Below are 13,820 nucleotides of genomic sequence, written 5' to 3'. Positions count from 1 at the left end.
CAGTTCAGTTCTCCATTCTGCAGCTGCAGGGCTTTTCCTAACCTGTCCTGTCGCTCTCGCACTTAAAATCATGCTTAAAATTCCAGCCATGTAGTTCCCAAGTTACCATGCCTCTGGGACTTGGCAGATGGCATTCCCTCTGCCTAGAATGTCATCTTTCCCCAACACCATCCACTGCTGCCTCACACACACCCACAACCCACCCCATCCCGCCCTCCAGCTCCTGCTGTTCTTGAAGTCTTGTCTTGGATGTCACTTTCTGCACTGAGCCTCTCCTAACCACTGCTGGGTTGGGTATCTCATCACTTACCCTTTACACTCTTATTTCTCCCCATTTTAGTACTTACCCAGTTAATTATAAGTGCTTTTGTATGTGGTTCCTAGTGTACTGTAAGCTTCATGAGAAGGGAATAGGCTTCTCTGGTTAGTTGTAATGCTGCTGTCAGTCACAGTTCTCTGGCATTTAGCGGGCATCTAATCATATTTGTTAAATAAACAAGGATTAGTTATAAGCCTTGAGCAGTCTCCAAATCTCACTCTAAATTTTTGCCCTTTTTTCCCACAAAATGTTATTTTTTAGGATGTTGTATGGGAATATCACAGTTTCCTGAATAATTATACTGTAGAACTAGAAGGGATGTTAGGGATCATTTCGTGTAACCACCTCTTCTTACTTAGGAGGAAACCAAAGCCCAGACAGGGGAAGTTGACTTGCCAGAGGTTACCCAAGTTGAGTAGTCTTGAACTATTTCCCAGAACACAAGGTATTGTCAGGCAAGCCAATGCTTTTTAATCTTCTTCACTTTTTCACTGTCTTGAAAATGATAAGGGTATGGTGATAAACTGGAATGAAAGGAAAAGGAAAATGTTGCTCAGAGCCAAAGGAGGTTGGCCCAAGGCTCTGGCAACCCCAGCCCCAACTGCCACCTTGAGGATTAGGAGGTCAGCTTCTTAGCATACCTGTGACCCATGAGGCAGACCAAGACATAATGTGCCAAGATAATTCTGCTTGGGAAATGCCACTGCAATCCCGTGCAGTCTCAGCACTGTTTATTTATTAAACCAAATGACTTTCTAATAGATGGATTTTTGACAGCAACTGAAGTTGGAGTTTTAGTTGGTGGTTGGTTTTTTTGGTTTGTTTTTAATGTAAGTAATATAAATTCCCCTTATTGGGAGAGGGAAAGGGAAAATTGTGGTTCAGTGTTTCTCAGTTTGTGGAAGGGAAGAAAATGAGTTGAATGTGCAAAGCAGGAAGGTTCCCAGGAAATACTTGAACCCTGTGGATCTCTGTAGCCCCAAGGGAAGTCCACAGCCCAGCGGTGGTAGGTGGACACTGAATTCCCAGTGACAATCCCTTCTCCTGAAATCAAGAAGGGGCTTTAAGCACCTCAGCCCCTAGCACTGTGTGGCACATAGTAAGTGCTCACACATTTGTTGCATGAATGATGCTTGAAAACAGTAAAGATGAGGGCGTACTGGAGGGGAACAGGATCACCAACTTCCCATTTCCTTCCTTCTCCCAAGATAAATACTTCTAGGTACCCTAGAGAAATACTTGCTTTGACTATATAAAAGACTGATTATACCAATTTCATAAGCTATTTATTGACTCTTTGTACCTAATTACCAAGCAGAGTAGCAGTAATGCATACCATAAAAATATGTCTGAGCACTAAGCTTAATTTAATTCTGTGCCCGAATTATTCTCATAGATTTTGCTATAAATGTGATTTTTGTATTGTATAATCATGGGATCATACTGTTAAAAAAAGAAAGTAGAGGAAACATTAATGGCACTTGAACATTTTTTTCTGTTACTTCTCACCCCTGGTACCCATTTCTTCCTGCTTCTGAACCACTGAGATAAAGAAGGATATTTTATATGATAACTGATGACTTTTTAATGGGTTCTGACCTGGGCTTCTCTCTTCCTGTCCATAACCCATCTCCATTGATTGAATAAGTACTCATCCTTTATGACCCAAAAGATACTACTGCCTCCTCAGAGCTTTCATCATTACTCTGGTCAGAAATAATCTCTTTTAAAAAACTGAGAACAAACTGAGTGTTGATGGGAGGTGGGAGGGAGGGGAGGGTGGGTGATGGGTATTGAGGAGGGCACCTTTTGGGATGAGCACTGGGTGTTGTATGGAAACCAATTTGACAATAAAGTTCATATATTGAAAAAAAAAAAAAAGAAATAATCTCTTTTATCCAGGCATTTTCTTTGTTTTGTTTTTAAAACTCTTACCACATACCACTTGTTGGTACATAGAGGTAGTGGGAGAGTGCCTAACAGTGATTGGAGATGTAAATTCCAGTCCTGTTCTGCTGCTCTTTTGCTATCAGCTTGGATAGACCACTGTTCTCTTCATCTATAAAATGAGGGGATTAGGTTGAGTAACAACTAGCTCTTAGTGGAATATAAATTGGGCAGCATCCAGGCATCAGAAGGATTTGGACCCTTTCCTCAGCATCTCAGCTTATAGTCTGTACTCCTCTCCAGCCTCATTATCCCCCTTTCTGTTTGTAGTTCACCTTGGGTTAAAAGTGCAAGGATTTGGCTAAGAGTTTGTCTGGAGGAGGCTTTCGCTAGGGAGTCTCTTACTGTAACCTGTTATTGATTGACATTTTCAAGGAATAAAACACTTTGAAACTGCCAAACTTTTTCAGCAGTTTGCAACTATTATAAAAATAGTTCTACCATGAGCCTTTCTTGAAGATAGATGTCGATATCTGTACCTGTCAAGGAAAGAAGGCTTTTTTGTAAAAAGCAGCTAATGCCCAAGTCTTGGAAATTAACATGTGACACTTTTGGTGTTTTATTTATTTAATTTTTTTTGCTATACGTCTCCTGACTTTAGGACTGTTCTGACCATCATTTTAGTGTACCCAGTGATGGACCCACGGATGCTGGCCCTGCACCAGAGTAGCCCTTGTCCTGTTTAGCAGTGACTGTGACTCTCTGTCATTGAGCAGGGATCCCCTATGAGACATTTGTCCAGAGATGATCTTTACTTAACATCCCACTTCTGCTACTTAGTAGCTGCATGTTACTGGACAAGGTACTTAGAGTCTCCTGGCCTGTGTTTCCTTGCTGTAACATGGAAATACAGTAGTACTATCGTTACCCTGTGAGGCTGTTTGTTGTGAGAGCTAAATGAGATGGTGCACATCAGGTCATCAGCACAGTTATCTGTGGCACTTGTTAGCTGCAGTGTTCTTATGGTACCTTAAAACCTTTTATGTTTTCATCTCCGCTTTGCTTCTCTTTCCACAGAAGACAGAATTCAGTGTGGAAGTTGACTAGTTATCTCAAAACTTACTGGTTTAGATTCAGTGTTTGATTCTTGATATCCACTGCTAGGCTCTTACTGACTGATGCTATCCAGACAGACATCACCAGTACCAAGGTAAAAACTTGAGAGATTGAACTTTAGTCTCCCCAAAGGTTCATCGAGGCAGTAGGTGCCATCCAGAAACATAGTCCCCATGGTGGAGTACTTCCGTGTTTGTTTACTGTCATTTATTCATTCAGCCATCCATCTGTGATTTCCTGAGAGCTTGCTCTGTGTGCAGCATCACGCTCAGTACCTGGCATAGGTCTGGGCACCATCTAGGCTGTCCAGTTTGATGTGTTCTTGGTAACTTCAGTAGGTTCCGGAAAGGGTAAAGAGTTTTTGCCAATTTTCAGCTTCTAGCTATTCTCTTGCAATGTTTCCTCATCCTAACTGGTTTTCCAGATAGATTTAAGGTGTTTTTCATATCTAGGACCTTTTGATGTGTGGACATCAAAGGACATATGATCCTTGCTGAAAGGTAGATGCATAAAATACATGTGTGAGATTTCTTTTTTTAATATTTATTCATTTTGGGGAGAAGGTAGGGGAAGGGCAAAAAGAGGGACAGAGGACCTGAAGCAGGTTCCCTACTGAGGCTGACAGCTGCGAGCCTGATGTGGGGCTCAGACTCACTAAGCACAAGATCATAACCTGAACCAAAGTCAGACACTGAACCAATTGAGCCACCCTGGTGCTCCAGGTGTGAGATTTCTTGATCATTTCCTCACTAACTAGGTTATCTTGGGAACTGTAGAGGACAGGGAGTCACATATTCCTGACTAGTTTCCAGAGAGAATGCACATGATTTTTTGATATGTCAGGGTGGTGAATATCCCTGTTGCAGTGCCTTTCACACAGTAACTTCATATATTTGACCAGTACTTATTAAGTGGCTTCTTTGTAGCAGGCCATGTTGTATTCATTGGGGATGAGCAAGATAACCTAGTTTCTCTCATGGGAACTAACTTTCTAGCAGTGATGCTGGTAATAACAAGAAAATTAAGGAAATTTCAGAGAAGGGTAAAAGATATAAAGAAAATCAAATGGGTGTCATGATAGAGTGTGACAGGGCAGAGGGGTTTAAGTAGATTGAGTGGTCAGAAAAGGTCTCTCCTGGGAGTTGATGTTTGAGTTTGGACTTGAATGACAAAAAGGATCTAATCAGGGAAGAGCACCCCAGATGCAAGGAACTATGGAAAGGCCTGGACAGCTTGGCACCTTCCAGCAGGTGGAAGAAGAGCATAAACCCAGCCTGGCTAGTAGTAAGTGAACGTGTGGAGGGTGGGAGGAGACTGGGCCAGAGAGGGAGGCATGGCCTTTTGGCAGTGGTGTGGAGTCCAGGCTTTATTATTAGAACACTGGGGAGCTGTGTGAGGGCTTTTTAGCAGGAGACCAATTCTGTTTTCATTTTTTAATTTTTTTATTCATTTTTGAGAGACAGAAAGACAATGTAAGCAGGGGAGGGGCAGAGAGAGAGGGAAACACAGATCCGAAGCAGGCTCCAGGCTCTGAGCTGTGAGATCAGGTGAGATCCTGACCTGAGCCGAAGTCGGACGCTTAGCTGACTGAGCCACGCAGGTGCCCCTGTTTTCATTTTTAAGACCATCACTCTGACTGTTATGTGGAGAACGGACTGTGGGCAGAGAAGCAAGAAGACCAGTCGGGATCTACTGCAGTGGTCCACCAGGATGGTGGCAGTAGAGAGGGGACAGGTAGTATTTATGCATCTCAAAGTCCCTCCTGATTCTCCACAGTGTCTTTTTTACATTAGTGTTTACTAGAGTGTGCCCAGTGTATAATTTAGCTCCCATTGGAGGTATAAATATTAGTGCTTATTGGGAAGGCAGCCACTTTGTCACCTAAAAATAGTTAAGTGGGTTGAAAGCATTTCATTCCTTAAAGCCTCCAAGTTAGTTCTCACCTGAAATCTTCAAATCCTGGATAGGCCTGGAAAGTTCACTTCCACAGAAGTGACCGCAAGCCTGGGGCGCCTGGGTGGCTCAGTCAGTTAGTCATCTGACTTCAGCTCAGGTCATGATCTCACGGTTTGTGAGTTTGAGCCCTGCATTGGGCTCTGTGCAGGCAGCTCAGAACCTGGAGCTTCTGATTTTCTGTCTCCCTCTCTCTCTCTGCCCCTCCCTTTACCCCTCCCCCACTCGCATTCTGCCTCTATCTCAAAAATATATAAACACGAAAAAAAAAAAAAAAAGAAGTGACCACAAGTCTGACTGCGGTCCCTGTGTACCATTTCCCCCAAGCACTTTGGACAAGTGAATTCCACAGTTTCCCCTCTTCAGTTGAACACAAAGCCACATCTCCAATGTCATACGCCTGAATTTGGACCTACTATTTTTCAGAGAATCATAGAACTTGAAGGTGAGAGATCATTTAATTCACCTGCATTTAAAAAAAAAAATTTTTTTTAACGTTTATTTATTTTTGAGACAGAGAGAGACAGAGCATGAACAGGGGAGGGGCAGAGAGAGAGGGAGACACGGAATCTGAAACAGGGTCCAGGCCCTGAGCTGTCAGCACAGAGCCCCACGTGGGGCTCAAACCCACGGACCGTGAGATCATGACCTGAGCCAAAGTCGGACGCTTAACTGACCAAGCCACCCAGGCGCCCCAAATTCACCCTCATTTTAGACACTAGGGAACTGAGAGCTACATAGTTGCACTGACATGTCACTACCCTGTCAAATTTTTTATTCTCATTGGATGAGAAAACTAAATCAAGCACTAAGTGTAAATGTTCTTTTCTTTCAAGGCTTTGGAAGGAGTATGGTGTCTACAAATAAAAGGTGTGTGGGACTACCTGGGTGGCTTAGTTGGTTAAGCGTCTGACTTTGGCTCTGGTCATGATGTCACGGGTTCGTGAGTTTGAGCCCTTCCTTGGTCTCTGAGCTGACAGTGTGGAGCCTGCTTGGGATTCTCTCTCTCCCTCTGCCCCTCCCACAGTAGCGCGCTCTCTCTTTCTTTCTCAAAATAAAGAAATAAAAACTTTAAAAAATTACCTTAAAAATTAGTCTTTAAAAAGATAAAAGGTATATATTTTTATTGTTCTTACAGCTTTCCTAAATTATTAAAAGAATTTTTTTTTTTTGCCTGTGCACATCCATCAGCCCCCTTCATTGTTCGTTGAGTTTGGTAATTGCACTTCAGGCAGCTCCACCAACAATGCCTTCATGGTTCGGGACCTCATCATGGTGCATGTAACCCATCTGTGGGTCATTTCCCTTGTGTTACAGTCTTTTACTTTCTATTATATGTTTCTCTTCTGCTATTCTATTTTTATGTAACTATGCTGGAGGTCCAAATAACAAAATGTCATTTGGAAGTTATATAAATTTTTCCTGAATCTATAAATCAGTTTATAAGAGCTATTTGATGGTTCATGATGATTATTCATGAAATGAATAATTAAATCTTAAGATAATTCATTTAAATAATTTTTAGCTAATATTTCAAACAAATGAAAAAGTGTAGAAAACAGTATAATAGACACCTGTTTACCTTTCACTCAAATATCATAGAGAATGAACTTTCGTAATATGAACTTGAGATTTATTTAAAGTAAATAAAATGTTACAGATATAGGTAAGGCTACACATAATTGCTATTTCTTTTTCTCCCCCTTCACCTCCTCTTATTGGTAACCATTATCCTGATGTTATTTATTATCCTTGTGCAAGGTTTGTATTTTGTATATATTTGTATTTTAACTGTATATAATTTTGTGTGTTTTTAAAATGTACATAAATATGGCACATTGCACCTATCCTGTTGTATACTGTTTTGTAAATGATTGTTTAAATAATTGTATAGAATACATCTCATTTTCCTGATGATACATTCTTTCCATTTTTTGTCTATTATGAATACAAACAATACTAGAGTGAACAGTCATAGAAATACCTTTCTGAGTACTTGTGTGTCTTTCTAGGGTAGATTACTAAGAGAGGAATTGCTGGGTCATGTAGACCAGTATACGCAGTCTTTAAGCATTTCCAAATTGTTCTCCGTATCCTTGCCAACATTCTGCATAAATAGACTTTTAAGCCTTTTGATGATCTGATGAATGTGAAAGCTGTCTTTTAAAAAATATTCCTTCAAAAATTTTCACCGTTAGTATTTCTTTATTCCTTCATTTGAATGTTAGGAATAGCTTGTAGATCCCTTGAAAAATCCTGCTGATTTCGTTTTCCTTTTCCTGATTAAGAAAAGTTTTCGGCTTTGACTGTTTCTTTTTCTGTAAATATCCTGTTTGTGTCCTTTGCCCATTTTTTCACTGTTTTGGTGTTATTACTGTGTAGAAGTACTACTTCTTTATGCCTTTTTATTTTGTGTTTGGTGGCTTAATATAATTTTTTAAAAAATTAATCATAGTCTTTCCTTTTATGATTTATATTGTTGTGTTGCTTTTCCTATTTCTTTCAGTAAATCATTCTCTATCTTGATGCTATTAAGCTGTTTTTCTATGTTTTCATCTAAATGTTTAAGGTTTGCTTTTCATAATTAATTCCCTCATCTAGATTTGATTTGGGGCCACTGTGTGAGTTTCTGGCCTACCTCTATTTTTTTTCACATGGGTACCCAGTTGTCCCACCATTGTTTGTTGAACATAGCATACATTGTTTTTGCTGATTTATAGTCCTATTTCTGACCTATACCAACTCATTTGTATTTTTTTTGTCATTTTCTTTTAAAGTTTTGTTGACAGTTTTTCTTGGGGTTGTCTTTCTTTTGATTTGAAGTTTATTTTCTTTATTCTGAGAGAGAGAGAGAGAGAGCATGTGGCAGTGGGGGGCGGGTGGTGAGAGAGAGGGAGAGAGGGAGGGAGGGAATCTCAAGCAGGCTCTGCGATGTCTGCACAGAGCCTGAAGCAGGGCTCAATCTCATGAATCGTGAGATCATGAAAACCAAGAGTTGGACACTTAAACATCTGAGCCCAGGCACCCCTAATTTGTAGGAGTTCTTTATGTATACTGGATTTGAGTCTTTGGGCAATATATAATCTATACATGTAATCTATGTTGTAGCTTTTCATTTCCTTAATGGCATCTTTTGGTTAATAGTATTTAGTTTTGTTTTTTTTAATTTTTTTTTTAACATTTATTTATTTTTGAGACAGAGAGAGACAGAGCATGAACGGGGGAGGGGCAGAGAGAGAGGGAGACACAGAATCGGAAGCAGGCTCCAGGCTCTGAGCCATCAGCCCAGAGCCTGACGCGGGGCTCGAACTCACGGACCATGAGATCGTGACCTGAGCCGAAGTTGGACGCTCAACCGACTGAGCCACCCAGGCGCCCCTAATAGTATTTAGTTTTAATGTACTCCAATTTTTAAATCTTTCTTTACAGTTAATTATGATTTATGCCTGTTAAAGAAATCTTTCTCTACCCCAAGGTCGTATATTATTATCCAGTTATTTTATTTTATTTTATTTTACTTTATTTTATTTTATTTTATTTTATTTTATTTTATTTTATTTTATTTTATTTTATTGTATTGTATTTTTATTTTATTTTATTATTTTTTTGGCTGTCATAGCTATAATCTACCTGACATTGATTTTTGTTTATGTATGATGGAAGTTAGGAATCAGGATTTCTTATTTTTCTATATGCACATCCTTTTGACCAAACCCCAGTTATTGAAAAGACCATCCTTTGTGTACTTTGCTACAATGTTACTTTTGTCACAAATCAAGTAACTGTGTAGGCATCAGTCTGTTTCTGGACTTTGATATATTCCACTGTATGTCTTTGTGCCAGAATCACACTAATTTATTTATTTATTGTAGCATTATAATATTGAGCCTTTCAGTCCATGAACATAGTATATTCTTTCATTTAATTAGGTCTTCCTAAATTTCTCTCAAAAATGATTTATAGGTTGCTGTGTAGAGGTCTTGGTCATTTTGTTAGATTTATTCCTAAGTATTTGATTTCTTTTGATATTGTGGTAAATTGTATCATTAAATTTCTTATTTTCGGGGTGCCTTGGTGGCTCATTTGGTTAAACGTCTGTCTTCGGCTCAGGTCATGATTTCACCATTCGTGAGTTTGAGCCCCATGTCATGCTCTGTGCTGACAGCTCAGAGCCTAGAGCCTGCTTCAGATTCTGTGTCTCCCTCTCTCTGCCCCTCCCCCACTCACACTATGTCTGTCTTTCTCTCTCACACAAGTAAATAAACTTTAAAAAAAATTTAAATTTCTTATTTTCAATTACTTACTGCTGAAATCTAGAGATAAAGTTTTATGTTTATTTTATATCCAAAGATCTTGTTTAATTCATTTATTGACTATAATAATTTTTATAGATTTCTTTAACTTTTCTGGGAACATAATCATGACATATAGGAATAATGAGATTTATTATTTCCTTTCTAATAATTATACTTTTTATTTCCTTTTCCTGCACCTGCCCTTTTTTTAATGAGTAGATACTGAATTTTATCAAATGCTTTGGAGATCGTCATCTGATTTGTCTCCTCTATTTTCTTTATGTGGTGAATTATATTGATTGGCCTTTGATTATTAAACCAACCTTATACTCCTTAAAAACTCTAAATTGTTTATATAATATAGCTTTGGATTGGTTTAATGTATATTCATCCATATATACATAATAGATGAAATTGGTCTGTAATTTTTCTTTTTTATTATGTTCTTGACAGGTTTTTGGTATCAAGATTGTGTTGGGGGGGGTGCCTGTGTGGCTGACTCGGTTAAACATTCGACTCTGATCTTGGCTTAGGTCATGTGAAGCCTGCTTGGGATTCTCTTTCTGTCTCTCTCTGCCCTTCCTTCTCTCTCTCCTTCAAAATAAGTAAATAAACTTAAAAAAAAACGATTCTGTTGAATTTTTGGAATGTTTTGGTAAGAGTTACTTTGGTTTTGTAGAAGAGTTTTTGTATAAGATTAGTGCTGTTTCTTATATGTTTGCAAGAATTAGTGGGAAAATTATCTGGGTTTGGAGTTTTCTTATGGAAGGGCTTTTAATTACAGATGTAATTTCTTTAATAGATACAAGCTTATTCATATTGTATTTCTTGTGTCATTTTTGCCAATTTTAAAAAAGCAATCAGTTCATTTTATTTAAATTTTTTAAATATTTGGTTATGCCAGATGTTTGGTTATTTATAACAGGTTGATTATTTTTAAGGCTCTGTAAGAGAAATAATTTTATTTTAATCATTATTTTCATCATTCTACTCATGCAAAGTTTCTTTTCTTGTTCTTACTGTGCTAGGCTCTTTCTGTTCCAAGAAACACAGATTCACTCAAGTTCCTTCAAATAATGGAGCTTTATGACACTCATTATAAAACCACATGTAACCATGAGAGAAAGGAATCACAGGAAGAACAAGATCTCTAGTACAGTTTGGCTTTAGCGAGACTGGAAATGTCTGGTTAATTAGGGTATAAGACAGCTTTAGAGATGGAACAGATTTTCTTCTTATCCCCTGAATAGTAAGACTTTATAATATTTTACTTTGAGGCTCTCATTATTTGCATGTGCATGAAGTTTCTCAACTCCTTTAGGCTCCTTTGCTGCTTCTTACCTTTTATTGCTAACTACCCTCTTTACCCCTTGTTCTGTATAATTTTTCTTCATGCTTTGTTTCCTCATAAGTTAATACTTATGGTCCCCAGTGCTTTGTGGTCTTGTTCTGTGTTTCTTTTCAACCTCTACTCCATATACCAACTGATTGAATCTCTCCATGGTTCTCAGTTTAAACTCCCAAGAGATTATATGGTTAGTTTCAGAAGACCTTTTATGTGAGGCCATGTCTTGGGCTCTTGGTCAGATACAGAGTGGCCACTCTTGACCAGGCAGGTATTGCCCAGAGTGGTGGGTTCACATAGTACAGCACATGGATGTCTCAGGCTCACTCCTGTCTACAAAGGGCTACAGTTGGACAGTTTCCCTTAGGATGAGTCTATATATGGCAAGTACTATAATTGGTTAATAGAGGCAAATTCTAGAAATTAAATTAGTGCAAGTGTTTGAGCTTTTCTGCCTCCTTTACATCCTCTGGTGAAATGCCAGTGAAAAATGCTGATAAAAATGATATCTAGAATTTGGTATTGTAAATCTCTTTAGTAGTCATCTGTCTATACCTGAAAAAATTCCTGTGCTACCAACCCAAATTAAGGCCTTGGGCAATTAGCTGTATAATACGTGTAGGGTTTTTTGTTTTTTTTTTTAATGTTTATTTATTTTTGAGAGACGCAGAGAGAGACAGAGCTTGAGCAGGGGAGGAGCAGAGAGAGAGAGAGGGAGACACAGGATCTAAAACAGGCTCCAGGCTTTAAGCTGTCAGCACAGAGCCCGACCTGGGACTTGAACCCAAGAACCGGGAAATCATGACCTGAGCTGAAGTCGGACGCTTAACCGACTGAGCCACCCAGGCGCCCTATAAATACCGGTAGTTTTAAGATAGACATATTGATTGGTTTTAAATGTAAGCAATATAAAAAACACACAAAGAGGCAGGAAATGAATATTTAATGAGAAAGCCATAGTAGTTATCTCATTTAGGTTGCTTCTTGTTTTTTCCTTATTTATACACAGAAACAGTCATGTACATTGCTAAAAATTCACTGTTCTGCAATATCATGGTTGAGGTTTAAGACAAAAAGGCCCTCTTTCCATTTGTGATACTTAATTGGTAACATTTAAATATCATAAAGCCATCTTTTATTTAAGGCATTCCCATTTATGGAATAAATTATAGCTGTTATGTAAAAGCCCTTTGGGTACAATAAGTGAAATTGCTTTTTAATTTTCTAGGGGGACTCAGAAAGAGTAATGATAATTACTGGACCAAACATGGGTGGAAAGAGCTCCTACATAAAACAAGTTGCATTGATTACTATCATGGCTCAGATTGGCTCCTATGTTCCTGCAGAGGAAGCAACAATTGGAATTGTGGATGGCATTTTCACGAGGTAAAAACATTAGTTCTATTTGAATGTATTTCTGAAAATAAGTCAGGCCCACATTGTCACATGAATTTTCTGTGTACATATTTAGATGAATAGATTTGCTCTTAAAATATTTAGAGCTTAGGAGCTTAAAGAGAGCATTTCATCATGAATATTAATACCAGAGGAGACCAAGGAGAGCATTTTGTCCACTAGTTTTCAAGTTATTTTTGGTTACTAAGTTCTTACTTTAAAGAAAATCTTATATAAAAGATGAATATTTAAACAGATAAAAGCAGATCTGCTCTGCCTGAGTCAGAGTGGAAGGCTTACAGACTTGACTGGATGGGCTCTGCAGAGCACAGTCTGAAAACCAGCCCATTCTCCTCATTTTATAGGTGGGGAACTGACATGGAGAAGGGCACTGCCCAAGATTATGTATGTATGTATGTATGTATGTATGTATGTATTTTTAATGCTAAGAACATTACCCGTAACTAAGTCTTACCCTTCATTTATAAACCTAAATTGCATGTCATATTAGGAATAGAAGTGAAATATCCTGGTCTCACTAATAGGAAAATCATAGTTCAATCTATTTATTCAGATTTATCAGTTCCTTATCAGTATAAGAAGTATCTTATACTTCTTAAGAGCATGAACATTTTTGGAAAAATTAAATATAGTCCATATGTATGTAGTCAGAGTATGTGTATAAGTGTCTGATTGGTTGTGCAGCTGCATATTTCTATAACACTTGACTTTGGAATCACATCAGAATATATCACATACTGAGGCACCTGAGTAGCTCGGTCGGTTGAGCATCTGACTGTTGATTTTGGCTCAGGTCATGATCCCAGAGTTGTGAGATTGAGCCCCACGTCAGGTTCTGTGCTAAGTGTGGAGCCTGCTTGGGATTCTCTCTCTTTATCCCTCTGCCCCTACTCCACCTGTGCGTGTACTTTCTGTCTTGCTCTCTCTCTAAAATAAAATGAGAAAAAAAAATACATGCTGATATTGATGCATTTGAGTAGACATTAGAATACTTTATCTTAGGGACACCTGGGTGGCTCAGTCAGTTGAACATCTGACTTCGGCTCAGGTCATGATCTCACGGTCTGTGAGTTCAAGCCCCGCGTCGAGCTCTGTGCTGACAGCTCAGAGCCTGGAGCCTGCTTCAGATTCTGTGTCTCTCTCTCTCTCTGCCCCTCCCCTGCTCATGCTCCGTCTCTCTCTCAAAAATAAACATTAAAAAAAACTTTAATAAAAAAAATACTTTATCTTAGAGCTTGGTTTTTAACCTGAGAGTGAGCAGAGACACCTAAATTCTGTTTGATACCATATCACCAAACAGATGTTATTTTGATCTTTATATATTTGTAGATAAATTCATTATAAGAGATTTAAGGACTCTTTCTTTACTTTTTAAATTGTAATTAGTCTTCTATCTTGTAAAAATAAATATACTAGGTATTTTATTTTGGTTGCCTTAGTAGGGAGAGTGACAGAAATTTAACCAAGGGAAAAAAGATTAAAAGGAGAA

At 38.5% G+C, this 13,820-nt stretch overlaps 1 protein-coding gene across 6 annotated transcripts in view; it reads left to right on the top strand.

Annotated features, from left to right (window-relative positions):
• The window catches only part of MSH3 (mutS homolog 3), a 189,691-nt gene that overhangs the window by 138,445 nt on the left and 37,426 nt on the right, over nt 1-13,820 (top strand). For all 6 annotated transcript variants that reach the window (XR_015248342.1, XM_086697742.1, XM_086697718.1 and 3 more), the window contains one exon: nt 12,144-12,301. Coding sequence is in view for 5 of the 6 variants with exons in the window: in XM_086697742.1 (XP_086553868.1) it covers nt 12,144-12,301 (158 nt within the window). In the remaining variant the exon portion in view is untranslated. The remainder of the gene's footprint in view (nt 1-12,143; nt 12,302-13,820) is intronic.

Source organism: Puma concolor, chromosome A1, assembly GCF_028749965.1.
Source record: "Puma concolor isolate L17-30 chromosome A1, mPumCon1.1.hap2, whole genome shotgun sequence".
In the NCBI taxonomy this organism is placed as follows: Eukaryota; Metazoa; Chordata; class Mammalia; order Carnivora; family Felidae; genus Puma; species Puma concolor.
Note: the sequence above shows the minus strand (reverse complement) of the source record. Positions and strands in the feature narration are given on the sequence as shown.